The 21,380-nt window shown below is 46.7% G+C and overlaps 1 protein-coding gene across 6 annotated transcripts in view; it reads left to right on the forward strand.

Annotated features, from left to right (window-relative positions):
• SLC25A18 (solute carrier family 25 member 18) overlaps positions 1-21,380 on the forward strand; it is a 29,248-nt gene that overhangs the window by 1,123 nt on the left and 6,745 nt on the right. For 2 of the 6 annotated variants that reach the window (XM_044228739.1, XM_044228743.1), the window contains exons 2-5: positions 15,287-15,408; positions 16,648-16,803; positions 17,037-17,092; positions 18,258-18,348. In XM_044228739.1, the coding sequence (XP_044084674.1) occupies positions 15,389-15,408; positions 16,648-16,803; positions 17,037-17,092; positions 18,258-18,348 (323 nt within the window). In that variant the 5' untranslated portion in view covers positions 15,287-15,388. Of the gene's footprint in view, positions 1-4,388; positions 4,518-4,722; positions 4,785-15,286; positions 15,409-16,647; positions 16,804-17,036; positions 17,093-18,257; positions 18,349-21,380 lie in introns of all 6 variants that reach the window. The other 4 variants (XM_044228740.1, XM_044228741.1, XM_044228742.1 and 1 more) reach the window with 4 other exon arrangements.

The raw sequence follows: 21,380 nt of genomic DNA on the forward strand, positions 1-21,380 counted from the left end.
ACCCTGGGGAAGGACTGCAAAACAAGAATGGCTGCAAACTGGAGAAATTCCCTCATGGTTCCCCCTGCCCTCTATGACCCCTGGCTTCTGTTCCCCATCAGACCTCACCCCCAGTCTGCATCCTCTGGCTCATTTGCAGCATTGGGTGGTTGGGGGGGCTTCAAACCTATCCAACCACTGCACTCATGTCAAGACCCTCCCTGCTGTTAAACAGTCTCCTGTGTACTCCCTGCGACCTCTCCCACAGCTGCTGTTTTGACTTACTTAACAAATTTTAGTGAGTTTATGTTTGGCTTTGCAATGCTCTTAACCAGTGGTCGCCAATATAGGCTGCCCATTTAGGGATTTAAAATCCTGGGCCCTTCGGGTCCCTGCTGGCTCAGTCGGTGGAGCATGCAACTCTTGATCTCCAAGTTGTGAGTTCAAGTCCTATGTTCGGTATAGAGATTACTTAAAATCTTTCAAAAAACGAGACAAAATAAAACACCTGGGTGTAAAAAAAAAAAAAAAAACCAGATGCTTGAACACAACCTCAGAGTTTTTCATTGGTCTGGGGATCAGAATTTTTCAAAGCTTTCCTGGTAATTCTATGGTATAGTCAACATTGTAAGTCATTCTCAGCGCTCCTGGGTGGCTCAGTCTGTTAAGCATCTACCTTCCGCTCAGGTCTTGATCCCAGGGTGCTATGATCAAGTCCCACATTGGGCTTCCTGCTCACTGGGGAACCTGCTTCTTCCTCTGTCCAGCTCCTACCTCTGCACGTGCTTGCTCGCTCACTCTTTCTCTACCTCAAATAAATACATAAAATCTTTAAAAAAAAAAAAAACATATTTTAAATCCACCATTGCAAAGCACTCTACAAAAGCAGTGGCTTGCAGACTTTAACACATGGAGAATCTTATTAAGATCAGATTCTGGCTACTGGCCCTGGGCTGGGTCCCACAATTCTCCATGTTTAACAAGCCCACTGCTGTTTGAGAGCAGTAAGGCCTCAAACCCATCCTTGGCTTCCAACACTCCTGACTAACCTTGTTACTTAGACCACCTCACGTGGTCCTCTAACTTTGTTCTTTTCCAGATCTTTACTTTTTTTCTTTGCTGCCAGTCATGCCCCCTCACCAAAGCTGACTTTCCCTTGTGCTTTGCATTCCAACCTCTCCTGCCTACATCCACATGCCATCAGTCTCTCCTCCTCTCTTCCCTCCCTATAAATGTTCCAGTTTCCTCTATTTAAATATCAGCTATTTATTTCTCTTTGCCTTCATCCAGACTACTCTTTATTTTTTTAGTAACCTCTACACCCAAAGTGGGGCTCAAACTAAGGACCCCAAGATCAAGAGTTGCATGCTGGTCTGACTGAGCCAGCCAGGCGCCCTATACTTTCATCCAAACTCTTTACCAATAGAACCTGACATTTTTGTCTCTGTGGCAATGGAGCTTCCTCCCCACCTTTCAAGAACTATTGACTTAGTCATGGAACCCCCGCCAGATCCCCTTTGCCGCCCTTATATCCTCTGCATGGCTTCAGCCCCTCTGGAATTGGTTCTCACAGGTGCCATGACCCATGTTCACCCATGTCTCCACAGCCTGCCCTCCCAGTTCCCTTTTTTCCCTTCGTGTAGGTGTCTTCTTCCTAAGACTTGCCTCCGTTCTCCTCCTCTTCCTGCGCCTTCCTCTGGATGATTACTATCATCACCTGCAACTACAGTTGTCCCTCTCTGCAGTCGACTTCCAACTTCGAGTCAGATTTTTTGCCATGCTCTGGCTGCCCTTTCCAAGTTCCTGTTGCACATGGACACCATGTGTCCCTGCTGCCATTGTTCCAGGATTTTTATTTGCCACTGTTCTAAATTTTTTTTACCCAAATGACTGGCAGTTTCATTTCCTATACTCTGCTTATTTTTAACATCCTTTCTTAACTATTTCATTATAATAAACATTAAAACTAACATTTTTCCCTATCCCTCCTATGTCATCCATTTATGTATAAGTATAATATCCTGGCTTCATGGTTCATCTCTCTCTTTTCTTTTAATTGTGACAAAGTACACATAGACTATTTTAACCATTTTTTACTGTACACTTCAGTTGCATTAAGTACATCACTCGTTACACAGCCATTACGACTGTCCATCTCCAGAACTTTTTTTATCCCATAGTGAAGATTTTTTCCCATTAAACTAACTCCCCATCTCCCTTCTCTCCAAACTCCTAGGAACCACTTTTCTTACTGTGTCTAGGAATTTTAACTATTTTAGGTACCTGAGATAAGTGGAAAGACACGGTATTTGTCCTCCTTTGTCTGGCTTATTTCACTTAGCATATTTCAGGGGGTATAGCTCAGTGGCAGAGCATTTGACTGCACTTAGCATATTTCAGGGTTCATCCATGTTGTAGCATGTAGCAGAATTTTATTCCTTTTTGAGGCTAAAGAGCATTCTATTATGTGTGTATAGACCACATTTTGTTTATCCATTCATCCATCAGAGGACATTTGGGTTGTTTCCCTTTTGGCTATTGCGAACAATGTTGCAACGGACATGAGTGTGCAGATATGTATTGGAAACACAGCTTTCAATTCTGGGTGGGTGCCCAGAAATGGAATTGCTGGATCATACAGTAATTCTATTTTTAACTCTGAGAAACTGCCTTAGCAATTTCTGCAGTTGCTGTTCCATTTTACATTCTCATCAACAGCACTCAAGAGTTCGAATTTCTCCATATCCTTGCCCCCATGTTTTCTCTCTTTGGATAGTCCCATCCTAGGAGGTGTGAAGGTGGTAGCACTCTTTTTTGTACACATTGCCATCCCCTGCTTTGTGGCTGCCACTTTAAACTCAACAGCCAGCCAAACTTTTCTTCTACACTCTCTTCTTACCTACCCACTCCAGATGTTCCTAGTGGGGGCAATATATATCTTTTCCTGCTGATCCATGTTTCAAACACTATTTGTCCCTGGCATGTTTAATCCACTGCCAGACCCTTTCAATTCTTCACAAGAATCACTCACATCTCTTCCTTCCTGCAGGCAGATTCTCGTTTTATTTCTTGCCTGGATTATTGTAATCTGGCCTGTCCAAACCCTTGGCGCTGCCATAAGCCTGAACCGTCCCCAGTGGGCCCCTCCTCCACGTCCTAGATAGCTTTCCATTGTCCACCAGGAAAAAGGAGGGAAAAAAGTTAGCATTTAGTGAACACTTTTTTTTTTTTTAAGATTTTATGTATTTATTTGACAGAGATCACAAGTAGGCAGAGAGAGAGGGAGAAGCAGGCTCCCTGCCGAGCAGAGAGCCCAATGCAGAGCTCAATCCCAGGACCCTAGGATCATGACCTGAGCCAAAGGCAGAGGTTTAACCCACTGAGCCACCCAGGCACCCCTAGTGAACACCCTTTATGTGTCAGATGTTAAGTGCTAAATGTACTAACTGCTCTACATCTGAGTCTCATTTCACAGATGAGGATGCAGGCACAGAGAAGTAATTTGTTAAAGGTCACGCAGCGAGTAAGTAGTAGACTGGAATTCAAACCAGTCCAAAGCCGGTTCTTTTTTTTTTTTTTTTTTAAGATTTTATTTGTTTATTTGACAGACAGAGATTACAAGTAGACAGAGAGGCAGGCAGAGAGAGAGAGAGAGAGAGAGGGAAGCAGGCTCCCTGCCGAGCAGAGAGCCCGATGCAGGACTCGATCCCAGGACCCTGGGATCATGACCTGAGCCGAAGGCAGCAGCTCAACCCACTGAGCTACCCAGGCGCCCAATTCCTAAGCCGGTTCTTAACCACGATGCTCTACTGCCTCATAGCAGTCCTATGAAGTGGCTGTCTCAATTCCCCTTTGATGAAGAAAGGTACTAAGTTAAATAATTTGCCTAACGTGAGGTAGTTATTAACTTGGAAGCTGGAATTTGAACCTGGGTCTGTGACATCAAAGTCTGTCCCATGCTGTCTCTCTCCCAAATCCTTGTCCAGACAACAAGGTCCTCTACCTTTGGGACCCAACATGTTACCAGCTTTATTTTCCCCGCAACTGTCTCATCCTCCCTTGCCCCAGATTAGACAATTTGCCATTAAAGAGCAGCTGGGTTTCAGTTTTAACCAGTGCCTACTTCTGGAAGCCCTTCCAGCTCCCTAAGCTGGAAGCACTCCTCAGCTGCAGCCCTGAGCTCCCAGCTCAGCTGTGACAGACGTGAGGGCGGGGAGTGTGCCCCATCCACACTGCAGCGCCCCCAGCAGAGCGCCCAGTAGACCACAGAAGCACTGGAGCAGGCCATCACCTGCAACTGCAAAAGTGGGGGAGTCAGATGCAGAGGTTAGCTTCTGGCCCCAAAAGTCTGGCAGAAGTGTTTGCATTGCATCGATTTTCCATTGTTTGTGCTCCTCCTGGACGTCCAGGTCTCTGAGTGGGTGGAATGTCCCCTCACCCCCACTCCCAGACTGCCTGGCTACACCCTTTACAGCCTGAAGTTTTGTCCCAGTCATTCTACAACCAAGTAAACAGCCACCTGCTCACCACCCGGGAAGGTAGGACTGGGCTTGGCTAGGCTGCATAGTGGCCTCTTTGGGGTTCCATTCAAACCCAGTCTGCAGGTGTGGGAGGAGGGAGGGGGCTGGGGACTGGAGTAGAGGAGGATGGATTTGTGACCACCTGCCTTCCCCTCCTGCCCGGGTGAAAGGGCTGTGTGGGCATGAGCAGGGCAAGGCACTAACGAAAGAGAATTGTATGCAGCTCACCAGTGATCGGGCCTGTTTCTTGGCATCCAGAAAAAGGAGAAGTTTCCTCACTGAAAGGTAAGTGTTTGTCTTATCTGTATCAAGCTTAGAGTTGGTAGGGAAAGATCCACTTCAAGCAAATAGTTGGGAAACAGGTCAGAGCAGCCAGTGAGAAAGGGTCTTGTTTCATTTGCTGCACAGAGTAGGAAGGAGGTGGGCAAAAGGAAGTGGCCACCCTCTGACAATAGGTCAGCCCAGGCAACATCTAATTTCGGAGGCAAGTCATTTCCTTGGCACCACTAGTTTAAGGGGCTCAGCTGAGAGGAGATAGAGAATGGTCCACTTGCTTGAGTGTCTCCTCACAGCGTGATGAAATGAGGGCAGCTGAAAAGCAGAACTGACTGTCTTGTGACGGACTGCAGACGGACTCTGCAGACGGACTGCAGTTAAAGGCGGTAGTCCCCGTCAATGGTTCATTGATTCCAGCCTCTCTGTTGAATGCCTCTGCTTAGGAAAAACCCTAATCCTGCCTTGCGTCTCCCAGTAACTTACTCCTCTGATGAGAGGTGGAGTTCAGCAGACAAACCACTATACTGCAGTGCAGTACATGCCGTAACTGGGTATTAAATGGGATCATAGCAGAGGACTCCTAATCAAGATTTGAGGGACTTAAGAGGGGCTTGTGCGAGAAGCTGAAGCCCCAAAACAATTTGTAATTCACCAGGTAGAGATGGGGAAAGAGTGTCCTAGTCACCAGGACAATATGTGCAAAGCTCAGACGCAAGAGACCATGACGTGTTCTGAGAAGCGAGAGTTCCCAATGGCTGGCAGGGAGAGTAGATTGGGGTTGGGGTGGGGGGTTGGAAGACACAGTCAAGTATGAAAGTAGGGACCAGGTCAAGGAAAGGGGTAGGGAAACTATCCTAAGAGCAGTGGGAAGTTAGCAGTGCCCTTTAGGCGGGGAAGTGCTTAAAAGGCAGACTGGCAATTGGGACCAGACTTGAACTTTTGCTTGCTTACTTGGCCATGTTTTGTTGTTGTCATTGTTTTTAACACTTTATTTATTTGACAGAGGAAGAGAGAGAGCACAACCAGGGGGAGTGTCAGGCAGAGGAAGAGGGAGAAGCAGGCTCCCCGCTGAGCAGGGAGCCCCATGTGGGGCTCTATCCCAGGACCTTGGGACCATGACCTGAGCTGAAGGCAGACGCCCAACGGACTGAGCCTCCTAGGCATCACTTACTTGGCTTGGATTTGAGGGAAGCAAGGCTGAAGGCCAGGGGCAAAATGGAGAGGTGCTCCAGGCAGTGGGTGACACCCGTGTGATCAAGCAGTAGCTGGTGGACCCACAAGAGACTTCTGACAGTTTTTTTCTACCCATGATGAAGGGCCTGTTTACCCCATCCATTATGGACAAATAATTTTGTAAAATGCAATAAAAATGAATTGCTAGAAAAATAGAATTTTTAAAAATGATAAAATATAAGCTCACATATTTCTTAGTAAATTCTAAAATATGGAGTTCCTTAAGATACCATAAAAATTTCTAAGCCTTTACTCTCAATTTCTGTACTTGTCTCAGACCAGCACTGAATCAACACCTTGAGTAGCATCGAATTTAGGAGGAAAAACTGCCAGAACACAGTGACTGATTAGTGGTAGGGGAATAAGAGGGAAGGGATGAATCAAAGATGGCACTTGTTCTTGGCCTGAATAATTGAATGGCTGACAGTGCAGCGTTCAGAGCTAGGGAACCAGGAGGAGGCACAGCAGACTTAGCTGGGTAGACATGAGTCAAAAGAGGTATTACCATTCTGCATGAGACGGGGATGGCCCAGGAGCTGAATATGATGATGGCGAGGGGCGAGGGGCAGAGAGACTGAGCTGCAAGTCCATTAGTCCTGAGCAAGTAGACAATGACCGAAGCCTAGGAGGAGATGGACTTTCAGGACAGCTGTGTGGAATGGAAGGAGTTGAGAACCTTGGCAGGACTCTTTGGGCATCAGTGAGGAAGGACACTGGTCATGGGAGGCTGGGGAGCCACTGGAGGGAACCAAGGAGTCCACAGAAGTCAAGGTAATAGAATGTTTTAACGTGGGAAAAATGGAAAGCGGTGTAATCAGGAGCTCAGAGAACCCTGGCCTGCTCTGTTCCCTGCAGATCACCACCTAGAATCATCCCTCTGAATAGTTGTGTCTCTGGACAGCCTCATTCAAAACATGATCCTGGGAAACAATTTAATAATTACTTTCGGGGTGCTTGGCTGGCTCAGTCGGTAGAGCATGCAAATTCTTGATCTCAGGGTCTTGAGTTCAAGTTCAGGGTGTAGAGCTTACTTAAAAAAAAAAGAAGAATTACCTTACAGTTTTCTGTGCTTTCCATATTTTCTAATTCTTTTCTAGTGCTTTAAATTCTTTAAGAAATAGAATAATGGAGGCATCTGGGTGGCTCAGTGGGTTAAAGCCTCTGCCTTCAGCTCGGGTCATGATCCCAGAGTCCTGGGATCGAGTCCCACATCTGGCTCTCTGCTCCGTGGAGAGCCTGCTTACTCCTCTCTCTCTGCCTGCCTCTCTGCCTACTTATGATCTCTGTCTGTCAGATAAATAAATAAAATCTTTTTTAAAAAATAGAATAATGGTTCATTATTAACAACAACAAAAAAGTACTGATCACCGCGTAAGCATCTGTTAATTAGCTATCTCCTAGGGAAGCGCACCAGGATGGGTCCCAGTTATGCTGTTAGGCGCAGGATCCCTAAATGAGATAGGGTAAGATAGGTGGGCTGGGCTCTGCCACGTGGACTCCCTCCCAGCCCCAACAGGACCTGTTGGCTAGGACCATCCTTAGCTAGCTTCTTGTTTGCAAAACAGAACCTGCAGTGGGGTGGGGAAGGGACAAACCATCTCATTGTACACACACACACACATACACACACACAGCAGAGATGCTCCCAGAATTGGGCATCTAAGGGGTCAAAGACTAGTCTGGTGCCACTCACTAGCAGAATGGTGTCTGCCTGCCAAGTGAGGGGCGCCTTCTCACCAACTTCCCACAGAGCAGGAGGACACAGTTCCCAGAGTCTTGGCTTCTCTCCAAATGCCTCTCCCTCCCTCTGGGCAGCCTCCTCTCCTGGCCTGTCTTTCAGTTCCTCAGTGCCTCAGGTCTCAGACTTCCCCCAGCTCCATGGTTCTTCAGCCCTAGACAGTTGCCCCATCTTAGGCCCTTTTTTCTTTAAAAAATTTTCTCCCAGTGGCGCCTGGGTTAAAGCCTCTGCCTTCAGCTCAGGTCATGATCCCAGGGAACCTGCTTCCTCCTCTCTCTCTGCCTGCCTCTCTGCCTACTTGCGAACTCTGTCAAATAAATAAATAAATAAATCTTTTTTTAAAAAAAGTTTTCTCCCAGGGATGCCTGGATGGCTCAGTCAAGCCTCTGCCTTTGCTCAGGTCATGATCCTGGGGTCCTAGGGTCGAGCCCAGAATTGGGCTCCCTGCTCAGCAGGGAGTCTGCTTCTCCCTCTCCTTCTGCTCCCCTGCTCCTGCTTTCTCCCTCACTCTATGTCAAATAAATAAATAAAATCTTAAAAAATATTCCTCTCCCAACTATCCCTTATCCTCTGCACCCTCCACCTCCCTAATCCTTTTCTCTCTTCTTCATTGCTTTGCCATGATGCCACCTAACTGGTCTCACAGGAAGTTTCCTTTTCTCAACCCCCTCTTCCTGAATTACTCTCCTCATACAACATTCGACATGGTAGTTTCCCCCTTAAAAGCATTCAGTGTTTACTTACTGCCTATAGGATCAGATATGTGAAAAGATACTTAATTTGGGAGACACAAGCTATGAGAGAAGCACGGGGCTCTCCACAACTGGCCTAACCTACTTTTGCAGCCCTTTTCTGCTGTTCTGGTGAGCGAGCCAGGGCAGTCACTGTCCCTCAGCCCTTTGCTTGGCCCCCTGTGCTCACACAGTGTTCCCATCCAGGGCACCTCCTCTTCCTCTTCTTATAAACTTGCCCTGTTTTTTTTTTTTTTAATCCTTCTCTAAGATCCTTTAGATCCTTCTCTAAGCCAGCCCAAAATGACCTTGTGCATCTCTCTGAATGTTTACAGTATTCACTGTCTAAGCAGCTCAATTGCAGTGAAATGGAATTTGAGAGTTCTTTAAAAGTTTCGTTTACTGAGAACTCTTTGGCTACCCAATTACAAAAACAAATTCTAATTTGCCTAAGACAATAAGTCAATTCATAACAAACAAAAAAAATCCCTGAAACAACAACAGAAAGACAAGTTCAACAGTTCATTAGAGGTATAGTGGAATACCCCTTTGGTTCCTAAGGTCAGGAAGGAAATGGGTCACTAATCATCAGGGTTTCAGACCCACCAGAACCCCCTGCTCTCTCTCCTGTGGTTCTGCTTTATTCACCTATTGCTACAAAATTATCTCCCTGTTTCCCAAACCACATGACAGTAGTAAACATGACTGCCAATAGGTCCCAAGGTTTGTATGTTACAGACAAAAACTTGAAAGAGGCTATACAATCTCTATTTCCTAAAATACCTGTGGAGGAGACTGAATGACCTAGCTTTACTTAGGGGCCCATCCTCAGATAATCAACATTTCCCAGGAGGATATTGTCACATTTTAGAATTATGGCAGTCCCCACCAGGTGACTGGTGAGGTCTGAGAAGGGGGGTTCCTGGAAATGGGGTAATGGAGACATCCAACATGTGTATCACTACATTCTATCCTCTGATGCCTAAGGAAATGCAAACACATATCTTTTCCCATCTATCCAGATTTTCTGCTTTTTTTTTTAAGATTTTATTTTTTTATATAATCTCTATCCCCAACTTGGGGCTTGAACTCATAACTCCAAGATCAAGAGGCACATGCTCTACAAACTGACTCAGCCAGGCCCCCCTAAATTTCCTACTTCTAATAAGGTTCAATAATCATGTGTCAAATTATAAATGCACTTATCTTCCCAATGTGATAACTCAAAGTCATGACCAAGTACTACATCCAGAAGCAACCACAGGGTGCCTCTGTTACCCAGTTAAAGACTTTTTTAAAAAAGATTTTTATTTATTTATTTATTTGACACAGAAAGAGAGATCACAAGTAGACTGAGAGACAGGCAGAGATAGACGGGAAAACAGGCTCCCCCCCGAGCAGAGAGCCCCAGGCGGGGCTCAATCCCAGGGCCCTGGGATCAGGACTGGAGCCAAAGGCAAGAGGCCCAACTCACTGAGCCACCCAGGCACCACCACCACCACCCCCCGCTTTTTTTTTTTTTTTTTTTAAACAGTCCTTTCCCACCCTGGTCGCAGAGAGTTACAGATGTAGATCCTTATAATTTTGTGTCCCAGTGCTTAAATAATTAGTATTTCTTCCCCAACACTCCCCAAATACTCTACTTTTCTAAATTCTATTTTTAAAAGAGAAAAGGGACACCTGAGTGGCTCAGGCAGTTAAGCGGCTGCCTTCAGCTCAGGTCATGATCCCAGGGTCCTGAGGTCGAGTGCCACCTTGGGCTCCCTGCTCAGGGGGAGCCTACTTCTCCCTCTGTCTGCTGGTCCCCCTGCTTACTCGCTCTCTGACAAATAAATGAATAGAATCTTAAAAGAAAAAAAAAAGGAGAAATACTTTGTTCAATAGTCTAATACATAAAGCACTCCTTAAGTGATAAGACTAGTTTAGGGACACCTGGCTGGCTCAGAGGAGCCCGTGACTCTTGGCCTTGGGATGCCGAGTATGAGCCCCACATTGGGTGAGAGATTACTAAAAAATAAAATTTTTTTAAAAAGCTAGATAATTTAATGAATATCCATTTGTTTGCTAAATTCTTTGGCAATGTAGGGAGCTCCTTGATCAGGCACATGGCTGCTTCAGGGTCTGGCTTGCAGGAAGAATTTCCCTTGCCAACCCAAGGATCCTTCAGGTCCCATATGAAGAGAACAGTGCCAAGGAGGGCGCCGGTGTGAGGGTGCACTGTATCACTCCGCAAGTCTATTCCCATCAGGGCTGGAACCAGGAGAACCCTAAACTCGGAGGAAGCAGGAACCTTGTTACTGTTCTCAACTATATCCCTGCTGCCTAGAACTGTGACTGGCACACAGTGGGCCCTTCACAAGTATTTGTAAAATGACTAATACTTGGGCCTATGGATTGCCTTAGGGATTAAGCAAACATGGACCCTATTGCCAAGCGTGGGGTTTTTGTGGTGAGGACTCCTTTAAAACCTTTGCTGGCTGACTGTCAGTTTCCTCTTTGTTGACTTGGTTTGCTAATGCGTTTACTAGTGCCAGAAATCTTGTCAAGGCCTAGCCTTTGAATACTAAGTCTGTTCTAAGGAACTGTGGGCCTGGGATTTCCAGTGGCCTGGCCCAGTGTCAGGCTGGGTGGGCGAGGCTGGTCCCCACTACTTACACGCTCGCCACATACCAATAGGCGTGAAGGTTGGAGACGTTGGAGGTTGGAGACCTTATCACATCCCATTATCCCGCCTGCCGCATGGAAAAGCAAGTGGCCCCGTGATTGGGGTGTCCCTAATTTCTCTGGCTTCTCTTAAATACCCCTGCTCCAAAAGCCAGCAAACCACAATTTATAAACTAATAATTTAGTTCTAAAAAACGCAGGGAATTTGGCTGCAAGATTCTCAATTATTTGAGTCTCTGGTTTCAGACTGACAGGGTTTCATACTTGTCCTGTTGTTTCCTGTTCATTTTTAAGGTGGCTACATAGAATTATAACATCTCTTTCTCTCCTAACGACTTACTAAGTGTCTCAAAGACCAGTGAGTACATGCGAATTTCCTGACATTTTCCTCTAAGTACCCCAAAGCTCCAGCTCTCGGAGGACATGGTTGGAGCCTCCAGAGATGAAGGGGGGGGCTCCTCCCCAGGCCCGCCAGCCCCCTCAGTCCTGGGCCCTGCTTTCTCTCAGCTGAGCCCATGTTTTAGAGTCTGTAATTTGCAAATCTTCCCTCTCTTTGCTAGTTTTGGGGATAATTAAGTCTCTTTTGGGTGGGTGTATCAGATACACATTCTAGCAAGTTAAGCAATAATGACCTAATTGATTGACAGGACAGTTGAGTGTGTCACAGAATCCAAAGATGGGCATGTGACCAACATTTCAGGGGTGAACTGGAAACTGGGATTTGAAAACTTTTTTTTTCTTTTTAAGGATTTTTTTTTATTATCTATTTGACAGAGAGAGATCACAAGTAGGCAGAGAGGCAGACAGAGAGAGGGGGGAAGCAGTCTCCCTGCTGAGCAGAGAGCCTGATGCGGGGCTTGATCCCACAACCCTGGGATCATGACCCGAGCCGAAGGCATAGGCTTTAACCCACTGAGCCACCCAGGTGCCCCTGGAAACTGGGATTTGAAACTACATTAGGATGATCTCCGTCTTCTCTTTCTCTTCCAGATGTGCTTGCTTCACTTTTCTGTTTCTTTCTCTGCAGATCAGCTTCCTATTTCTCAAATAGATCCAAGTTTTACCTATTCTAGGTCCATACACTATGTTATAAAACCATTCTCCAAGTTTCTCAGACCAACAACTTAACTATTTTTGTGTCTCACAACTGGTTCATCAGGCAATCCTGGGGGCCTGGCCTTCAGCACACATCCATTATTTGTTTGAGAAAGATAGTGAGAATGAGCAGAGGGAGAGGGAGAAGCAGGCCCCCACACCTCCCACCCCCTGCCAAGCAGGGAACCCAAAGCAGGACTTGATCCCAGGACCCTGGGACATGACCTAAGCCTAAGGCCGCCACTTAACTGACTGAGCTACCCAGGTGCCCCAATATACAACGATAATTAAACCACTCTCCCACCTACCCCACCCCCAACCAGCAGCTGTGACCTCTTGCCTAGATTCCTGAAGTAATTTAATTAGTCTTTCCGCTTTTATCTTGGACCCTCTGCTCTCGATTCTCAACACACCCGCCAAATGGTCCTGTCAAGAGCATGTAATTTCTCTGCTCAAAACTCCCCAGTTGCGGGCGTCTGGGTGGCTCAGTGGGTTAAGCCTCTGCCTTCAGTTCCCGTCATGATCCCAGGGTCCTGGAATCGAACCCCACAGCCAGCATCGGGCAGGGAGCCTGCTTCCCCCTCCCCGCCACCCTGTCTCTGCCTGCCTCTCTGCCTACTTGGGATCTCTTTCTGTCAAATAAATAAATAAAATCTTAAAACAACAACAACAACTCTAGGTTGTTTCTCTTTTCATTCAGAATAAAGCCAAAGACCTTCTGAGGCCTTCCAGGGTCATGCTTCTACCCGTTATCTCTACGACTATCTTCATTACTGACGCCTTATTCACACTTCACTGGCCTTATTCACACTTCCCCTGGCCACCCTGCTGTTCCTTCCCGTCACCAGCCTCCCTCTGGATTTCAGGGCCTTTGCACTTGTTCTGCTCTGAGTGTTCTTTCCCAGATACCTGCATGGCTCATTCTCTCACTTCCTTTGAATCTTCAAGTCACTGAATCCTTTTTTGGTCAAGCCATCAAACTCCCACCCCACTGACATTTCCTATCTTCCTTCCCTTCTAAATTTTTTTTCCTCCAGAAAAAAAAACATCTGGTTTTCTTGGGATTTATTTATTCTTATTTCATTTATTGTCTCTTTCCTCCTTTAGAATTTAAGCCCCTGAGGGACACCTGGGTGGCTCAGTCAGTTAAGCATCTGCCTTCAACTCTGGTCATGATCTCAGAGTCCTGGGATCAAGTTCTGCTCCCCCCTTGCTCAATGGGGAATCTGCTCCTCCCTCTCCCTCTGACCCTCCCCTCTGCCTGTGCTCTCTCTCTCTCCCTCAAATGAATAAATAAAAATCTTTAAAAAAAAAAAAAAAAAAAGAGGGGCGCCTGAGTGGCTCAGTGGGTTAAAGCCTCTGCCTTTGGCTCAGGTTATGATCCCAGGGTCCTGGGATTGAGCCCCACATCGGGCTTTCTGCTCAGCGGGGAGCCTGCTTCCTCCTCTCTCTGCCTGCTTCTCTGCCTACTTGTGATCTCTGTCAAATAAATAAAATAAAAAATCTTAAAAAAAAAAAGAGAGAGAGACCCTGAGAACTAGGATTGTGACCTTTAGTTCACTACTACATCCTCAGACCTAGAACAATCAGTGCCTGGCACTCAATAATTTTTTTCTGATTGGATCAATATACACCAAGAGAAAGAATGATCTCTCTCTTTTCTTCCTTAAAACAAAATACTTGGAGACAATAGAAAATTGCTGGCAGCCTCAGGGATTTATGAGGAGCCTGGAAGAGGAAGGGAACCCTACAGCAGCTTGAAGGGAGCCTGGACATAAGAAGCATCTCAGAGCTCAAGCCTGGCTCCATTGGAGCCTCAGGAGTACTCTTCCTGACCCTGTCCCCTTGGGGTCAAGCAGGACCCCTCCCCAGAAGCTGTCATTATTATGATTATAGCTTCGACTTTATGACATCTTCCCTGGTGCTTTCCATGTGTATCAATTACAAATAAGTCCAGAGACTTAAAGCAGCTTACTTAGTCTTTCAACAGGATCATATTAAGTTTAGAAAACATTTTTTTTTTAAGATTTTATTTATTTATTTGACAGAAATCACAAGTAGACGGAGAGGCAGGCAGAGAGAGAGAGGGAAGCAGGCTCCCTGCCGAGCAGAGAGCCCGATGCGGGACTCGATCCTATGACCCTGAGATCATGACCTGAGCCGAAGGCAGCGGCTTAACCCACTGAGCCACACAGGCGCCCCTAGAAAACACATTTTAAGAGCCAAATGTAACTTCAGAACATTTCAAGTGTTTTATTATAGTTCGTGGACACCATGAGAGAGATTCCTAGTCCACAGCAACTATTCTTAAAATCCTCTTTGGGGGTGCCTGGGTGGCTCAGGTCATGATCCCGGACTTCCGGGATCGAGTCCCGCATCGGGCTCCCAGCTCCTTGGGGAGTCTGCTTCTCCCTCTGACCTTCTCCTCTCTCATGCTCTCTCTCGCTCATTCTCTCTCAAATAAATAAAATCTTTAAAAAAATTCCTCTTTGGGGGGTGCCTGGGTGGCTCAGTGGGTTAAAGCCTCTGCCTTCGGCTCAGGTCATGATCTCAGGGTCCTGGGATCGAGCCCCGCATCAGGCTCTCAGCTCACGGGGGAGCCTGCTTCCCCTCCCCCACCCACTCCCGCCTGCCTCTCTGCCTACTTGTGATCTCTGTCTGTCAAATAAATAAATAAAATCTAAAAAAAAATTTAATTTAATTAAAAAAAATCCTTCCCTCACCACCACTCCCACAGGCTTCTTTTGGATGCCCCAGAACAACTCTCCCTTAGTTTGGGCTGGCTGCCCTTCTCTCTCATCACCTTTCTTCTGATCTCGATCCCCAAAGTCTAAAAGGTCTGGGAAGGAAAAGGAACAGAGCAAGTTCGCAGCATCAGTATATCAATAATGTTCTATCCCAGCACATATGTGAGACATATATTCGTGAGGCAAATGTTGTTCTGACCACCTTGTAGAGGAGGAAGCAGCCCACCAAGGCTTGCCAGGAAGGTGGCGCAGGCCGGTCTCCACTGACACCTGTGTTCTATCCATTCTGCTGCGGTGGGCCAGAATCAAGGGTACAGACCCCACATCTGCTTCAGCCAGCCATCTTCCGTGAGGAGCCGACTGCCTGTGTCCTGGGACCCACCAGCAGTCCTTGGCCCCAGCAGAATGTCCACAAAGGATTTGAGGTAAACTGGACAAGCCAGCCGACTCTCTGGGCTGGGTTTCTGGGGTAACAACACATCATTCAGCTTCTCTTCCCAATGCCTGAGTCCAGGGGAGGAACAAGTGAGACTCATTTTCCCACAGTATACAAAATATGTATGTAAAATTTGTAATTGTTTGAACTGCATCTTCTCAGATTGTAAAATTTCAGTCACAATTCTATTTGTTTTCACAAAGTTGTTTGCTTATCAGGGTTCAGGTGTGAGAGAATCTGTTATCTTTTCTTACTGCTTCCAGATAATCTACCTGCAAACATTTTGCTCACAGTCTACCCCCGGCCTGAAAGATAAGAAAATATTACTAGGTTTCAAGGAGACTGAGGAAGCTTTATTTTCTATCTTGTCTTCCAAAATTCCAGGATGAGGGGCTCACGTTATGTAAAGTGCGACTTGACTTTTGACTAGAATGAGGTAGTCTCAATACTTCAGCCCTGGTGATCTTGTGCTGACTAGAAGCCCTCATTGTCAAAAACGTGTTTTCTCTTATTATAAATAATAGCTGTCATTTACCAGGTGCATTAATTTACTTAATCCTCACAAAATCCCTTGAGGCCAGTTTTACAGAGGGAAAAACAAAGGATCAGAGAAGAAAGGTAACTTGTTTAAGTAAACAGCATAGCGGGAATTCAAATGCTGTCCTGACTGACTGTTAAGCCTGAAATAAAATTGCAGTCTGTTGGAAAACTTCTCCACATGTGGCTCTAAAGGTGGGGACCAGAAGGAAAACAGGCTCTTGGTGGAAGCTCTGAGAGCTGGCTCTGAGAGGAGCTGAGGACTTCCTGCACCCTGGTGGGGCCCTAGGGGGCAGAGTTGGCACTCTGGGCCTCCTTCCCAAAAGCCTTTGCAGCATCCTAGTTTGAGGAGCATTTCCCTGGGTGGAGTTAGGACAAGATGCCTCAGCCCTGGTGAGTGCCCCTGGAGGGGGCGGCCAGACCTCCTGGCCCCTGGGCCCTCACCTGTCTCTGTAACTGGACCTGGGGAGGCGGGGGAAGCCCCAGGTTGGCTGTGAGAGGTGCTGCTGTTGGGTGGGAGGCTGAGAAGGGTCTCTGGTGTGGAGCTGAGGCTCCCAGAGGAGCTGCTGTTCTACCCTTTCTTCCTTCTGTCCTGCTCTCCTGTCCTCCCCTTCTTGTCCCCCACCCCCACCCCCACCTGTCCTGGTTGTGTGCCTCCCTCTGAGCTCCTGTGTCTCTCTGCCTCCTTCAGTAGTTCTGTGTCTCCCTCCTCCTCACGGCCTAGTGTCACAGCAAAACTCATCAATGGAGGTGTGGCAGGGCTTGTTGGGGTCACGTGTGTGTTCCCCATCGACTTGGCCAAGACTCGGCTGCAGAACCAGCATGGAAAAGACATCTACAAAGGAATGTAGGTATTGGTGAGGGGAATGGAGTGAATAGGGAAAGGGGGCCTCCTGGGGAGGGATATGGGGACTCATTCCTTCCAGTCTCTTTATTTAAGGAGTTCCGTGCATTGTGGGGTGGAGTGGAGTGGAGTGGGGGGTGTGCCCAGCAGGATTAGGGCACCTTATTAGGGGAAGGGAGGCTGACGGAGCAGCATCTAGCTCCCCACTGACTTCCTTTTCTGGCTTCTGCTTCTAGGATAGACTGCCTGATGAAAACTGCCAGGGCGGATGGCTTCTTGGGGATGTACCGAGGTGGGCTTATCATGCACCCCTGGGGGAGGCCTGGCTTGGGCCAAATGAGAACAGAGTGCACAGCCCAGGGCCCCAGACCCTGTGGCTTTAGAGAACATTTCTGCCTAGCGAGCTCCGGAGGGTGGGGGGGTGGGGGTAGGAGTGGCCTGGGCTGCCAGGTGATCCTAAGCCACATTTGCTTTTCACAAATGTTCCTTGGTGGAGACAGAGGCAGTTATGGTAAGGTTTGGGGTGGGGGTGGGGGGGTAACCAGTGAGCACACTGAGGAGCCTAGGAGCCCCGGTTTCCATCCAGGCACCACTTCTGTCTCACTGTGTGATGCTGGAAGCAAGTGGTCTCTCCGACCCCTCCGCCTCCATTCAGGGCTGTCAGGGCATCAGCTACTGAAAGCAGAAGGGGAAAAGGCTGGTGGGGAAGAGATGGAAAGGATTTTGAGTTCCTAATAGGGTGTTACTGGGTACCTTTTCCCTGATACAAGCCCTTGCTGTCCCTGTCCGCTGTCCCTACCCAGGGCCACATCACCATGACTAGGGCTTGGAAAATGGATGCAGATTTGGTGTTAAGAAGGAGCTGATATTGTAGTACCCCTAAGAAATAAAATAAAAACTGATGTGACTCAACAAAACTGCCAGTGGGACTGGGCTAGAAAAGCACACTTTATGGAAAGTGACCCCTGTTCCCTAGAACCTTATTACTGGGGCTTGATTTGGGGAGCTGTTCATTTATCATCGAAATGGGCAGCACTCTCAAGGATGAAGACGACTTCCTAATAACTGCACAGATGAGCCCATAAAGGAAATACATGTATCCAAAAGGGAAATGTGGAGGGAAGAAGGTCAAAGTCAGGAGATGAAAAAAACTTTCATGTTTCTATAAAATAGACAGAGGAACCCTCTTCAACATCCTCCCCAACAAAACCCCAATTGTTCCCAGAAACCTGCCTGGCTAGGTGTGATAGTAGGTTGTCTATCACAGACTCAGAGGATTGTGACTTTTTTTTTTTTTTTTAAGTAATTTATTTTTAAGTAATCTCTATACCCAACATGGGTCTCGAACTCACAACCCTGAGATCAAGTATTGCATGCTCCACTGACTGCGCCAGCCAGGCACCCCAAGAAGTCTTCCCTTGGAGATGGCCTTAGCTTGTCCTCATTTTTACTTCCAGGAGCTGCAGTGAACTTAACCTTGGTCACTCCAGAGAAGGCCATCAAGCTGGCTGCCAATGACTTCTTCCGGCAGCTGCTAATGGAGGATGGGTATGGCCAGGTGGGGGGCTGTGGGGTGGAAATCCTTCACTGCATGTTTATAGTTTGGGGGGACGGTAACGGAAAGGCACGTATCAGTTATCTGTCTGCATGATGCGAGTACATGCACACAAATGGCGGAAATTTAGTGTATGTTTTGGCAAGTGGGAAAATTAAAGGAGGGCTTGCCTGGGTGGTTCACTCAGTTCAGTTAGCTGAAGTGTCTGCCTTCAGCTCAGGTCATGATCCCAGGGTCCTGGGATCAAGCCCCACATTGGACTCCCTGCTTCATAATTCCTCTGCTTCTGCCTGCTGTTCCCCCTGTGTGCGTTCTCTTTCTCTCTCTCTCTCTCTCTGTCAAGTAAATAAATAAAATCTTAAAAAAAAAAAAAAAAGAAAGTGAAAGGAGAAAATGAGCTGGTGTAATTTTTGGTTACCATCCATCACTTCCTATAGTTACCCAAAAAAGTTGTTTTTTTCCCTTAAGATGAGAACTTTTAGGATGTGTCCCTTAGTCGCTGTCAAGCACACCGTAGGGCTGGTTAACTACAGGTCGTCTTGCTGCGTCACATCCCTGTACTTCTTAGCTCTTAACTGCAAGTTTGTGCCTATGGCGCGCCTTCACCTTCCTGTCCTCTGATAGCCACAAATCGGATCTCTTTTTTTTCTGAGTTTGAATTTTAAAAAATGTATTTATTTATTTGAAAGAGAGAGAGAGAACAAGTGGGGAGAGGGACAGAGGGAGGACAAGCAGCCTCCCTGCTGAGTGGGGAGCCCAATGTGGGGCTTGATCCCAGGACCCTGAAGACATGACCTGAGCCAAAGTCAGAGGCTCAACCAACTTTTTTTTAGATTCCACACATCAGAGAGACCACTCAGTATTTGTTTTTCTGTGTCTGACTTATTTCATTTAGCATAATGTCCTTGAAGTCCATCCATGTCCCAAATGGCAGCTTTGCCTTCTTTTTTATGGCCGAATAATACTGTATTGTATATACACTGCATTTTCTGTATCCATCTGTCCACAAACACACAGGTTTTTTCCAAATCTTGGCTGTTGTGAACAGTAGTGCAGCGGACGTGGGAGTGCAGCTAGCTCGCCAATGCAGTGATTCATAGTGATGCATCTACCTGCCGGATGTATACCCAGAAATGGAATCACTGAGCGATCCTGTTTGTAATTTTTTGAGGAACCACCATACTGTTTCCCATAGTGGCTCTACCAGCTTGCATTCCCACTGACAGTGCACAGACTTCCCCTATGCCATATCCTTGCCAGCAGTTATCTTTTTTTTTTTAACCCTGGTCCGGTATTTTTTTTTTTTTAAGATTTTATTTATTTATTTGACAGAAAGAGATCACAGTAGGCAGAGAGGCAGGCAGAGAGAGGGGAAGGGAAGCAGGCCCCTGCTGAGCAGAGAGCCCGATGTGGGACTCGATCCCAGGACCCTGAGATCATGACCTGAGCCGAAGGCAGCGGCTTAACCCACTGAGCCACCCAGGCGCCCCATTAAGCCCTGGTCCGGTATTTTAAAAAAAGGCATCAGGACGCCTGGGTGGCTCAGATGGTTAAGCGTCTGCCTTTGGCTCGGGTCATGATCTCCAGATCCTGGGATCGAGCCCTGCATCGGGCTCCCTCCCTGCTCAGCAGAGAGTCTGCTTCTCCCTCTCCCTCTGCCTCTTCCATTGCTTGGGCTTTCTATCTCTGTCTCTGTCTCCCTCTCAAATGAATAAATAAAATCTTAAAATTAATTAACCAATTAAGTCAGTCAGTCAGTCAGTCCTGGCCCTCCCAGGGTACCTGGGTGTTTCAGCTAAGTGTCTGCCTCCAGCTCAGGTCATGACTCCCAGGTTCTGGGATTAAGCCCCAAGTCATCATGCTTCCTGCTGGGCAGGGGATCTCCTTCTCCCTCTGCCCTTTCCCCTGGCTTGTGCACTCTCTCTCTCTCTCTCTCTCAAATGAAGAAAAACCTTAAAAAAAAAAAAAAAAATCCTGGGCCAGATGGCTTCCCATGGGAATTCCACCAGACATTTATTTTTTTAAAGATTTTATTTATTTGATGGGCGCCTGGGTGGCTCAGTGGTTAAGCCGCTGCCTTTGGCTCGGTTCATGATCTCAGGGTCCTGGGATCGAGTCCCGCGTTGGGCTCTCTGCTCAGCAGGGAGCCTGCTTCCTCCTCTCTCTCTACCTGCCTCTCTGCCTACTTATGATCTCTCTCCGTCAAATAAATAAATAAAATCTTTTAAAAAAAAAAAAGATTTTATTTATTTGAAAGAGTGAAAGCGAAAGATCACAGATGTACCCAGGTGCCCCCCCCCTTTTTTAAAGATGTGTTTGTTTATTTGAGAGAGAGAGACACAGCAGTGTGTAGGGGAGAGACAGAGAGGGAAAGAGATACTCTTCAGCAGACTCCCAAGTGACCTTGAGATCATGACCTGAGCCAAAATCAAGAATCATGTACTTCACCAACTGCGCCACCCAGGTGCCCCTTATCATATGTCTTTTTGATGTTAGCTATTCTAAGAGATGTGAGGTGATACCTCATTGTGATTTTGATGTGCATTTCCCTGACGATTGGTGATGTTGAGCATCTTTTTATATACCTGTTGGACATTTGAATATTTTTCTATTTTTTAACTGGATTATTTATTTTTATTTTTTTACTATCGAGTTGCATGAGTTCTTTATATATTTGGATATTATCCCCCTGTCTGATATGTGATGTACAAGTATTTTTTTCCCATTCCATAGGCTGTCTTTTCATTTTGTTGATGGTTTCCTTCACTCTGCATGAGCTTCCAAGAGTTGAAGTGGCTGTGCTAGTCTGTTTTTGTTCGTGTTCTTGTGCTTTAGGTGACCCACATTAATGAGCTTTCCCCTATGTTTTCTTCTAGGAGTTTTATGATTTCAGGTCTTACATTAAGTCTTTAATTCATTTTGAGTTAATTTTGGTGATTGGTATAAGAGAGAGGTCCAGTTTCATTCTTTTACGTGAGCGTATCTGATTTTTGTCAACACAATCTATTGAGAATGTCATTTCTCA

This window comes from Neovison vison, chromosome 12 (assembly GCF_020171115.1).
Source record: "Neovison vison isolate M4711 chromosome 12, ASM_NN_V1, whole genome shotgun sequence".
In the NCBI taxonomy this organism is placed as follows: Eukaryota; Metazoa; Chordata; class Mammalia; order Carnivora; family Mustelidae; genus Neogale; species Neogale vison.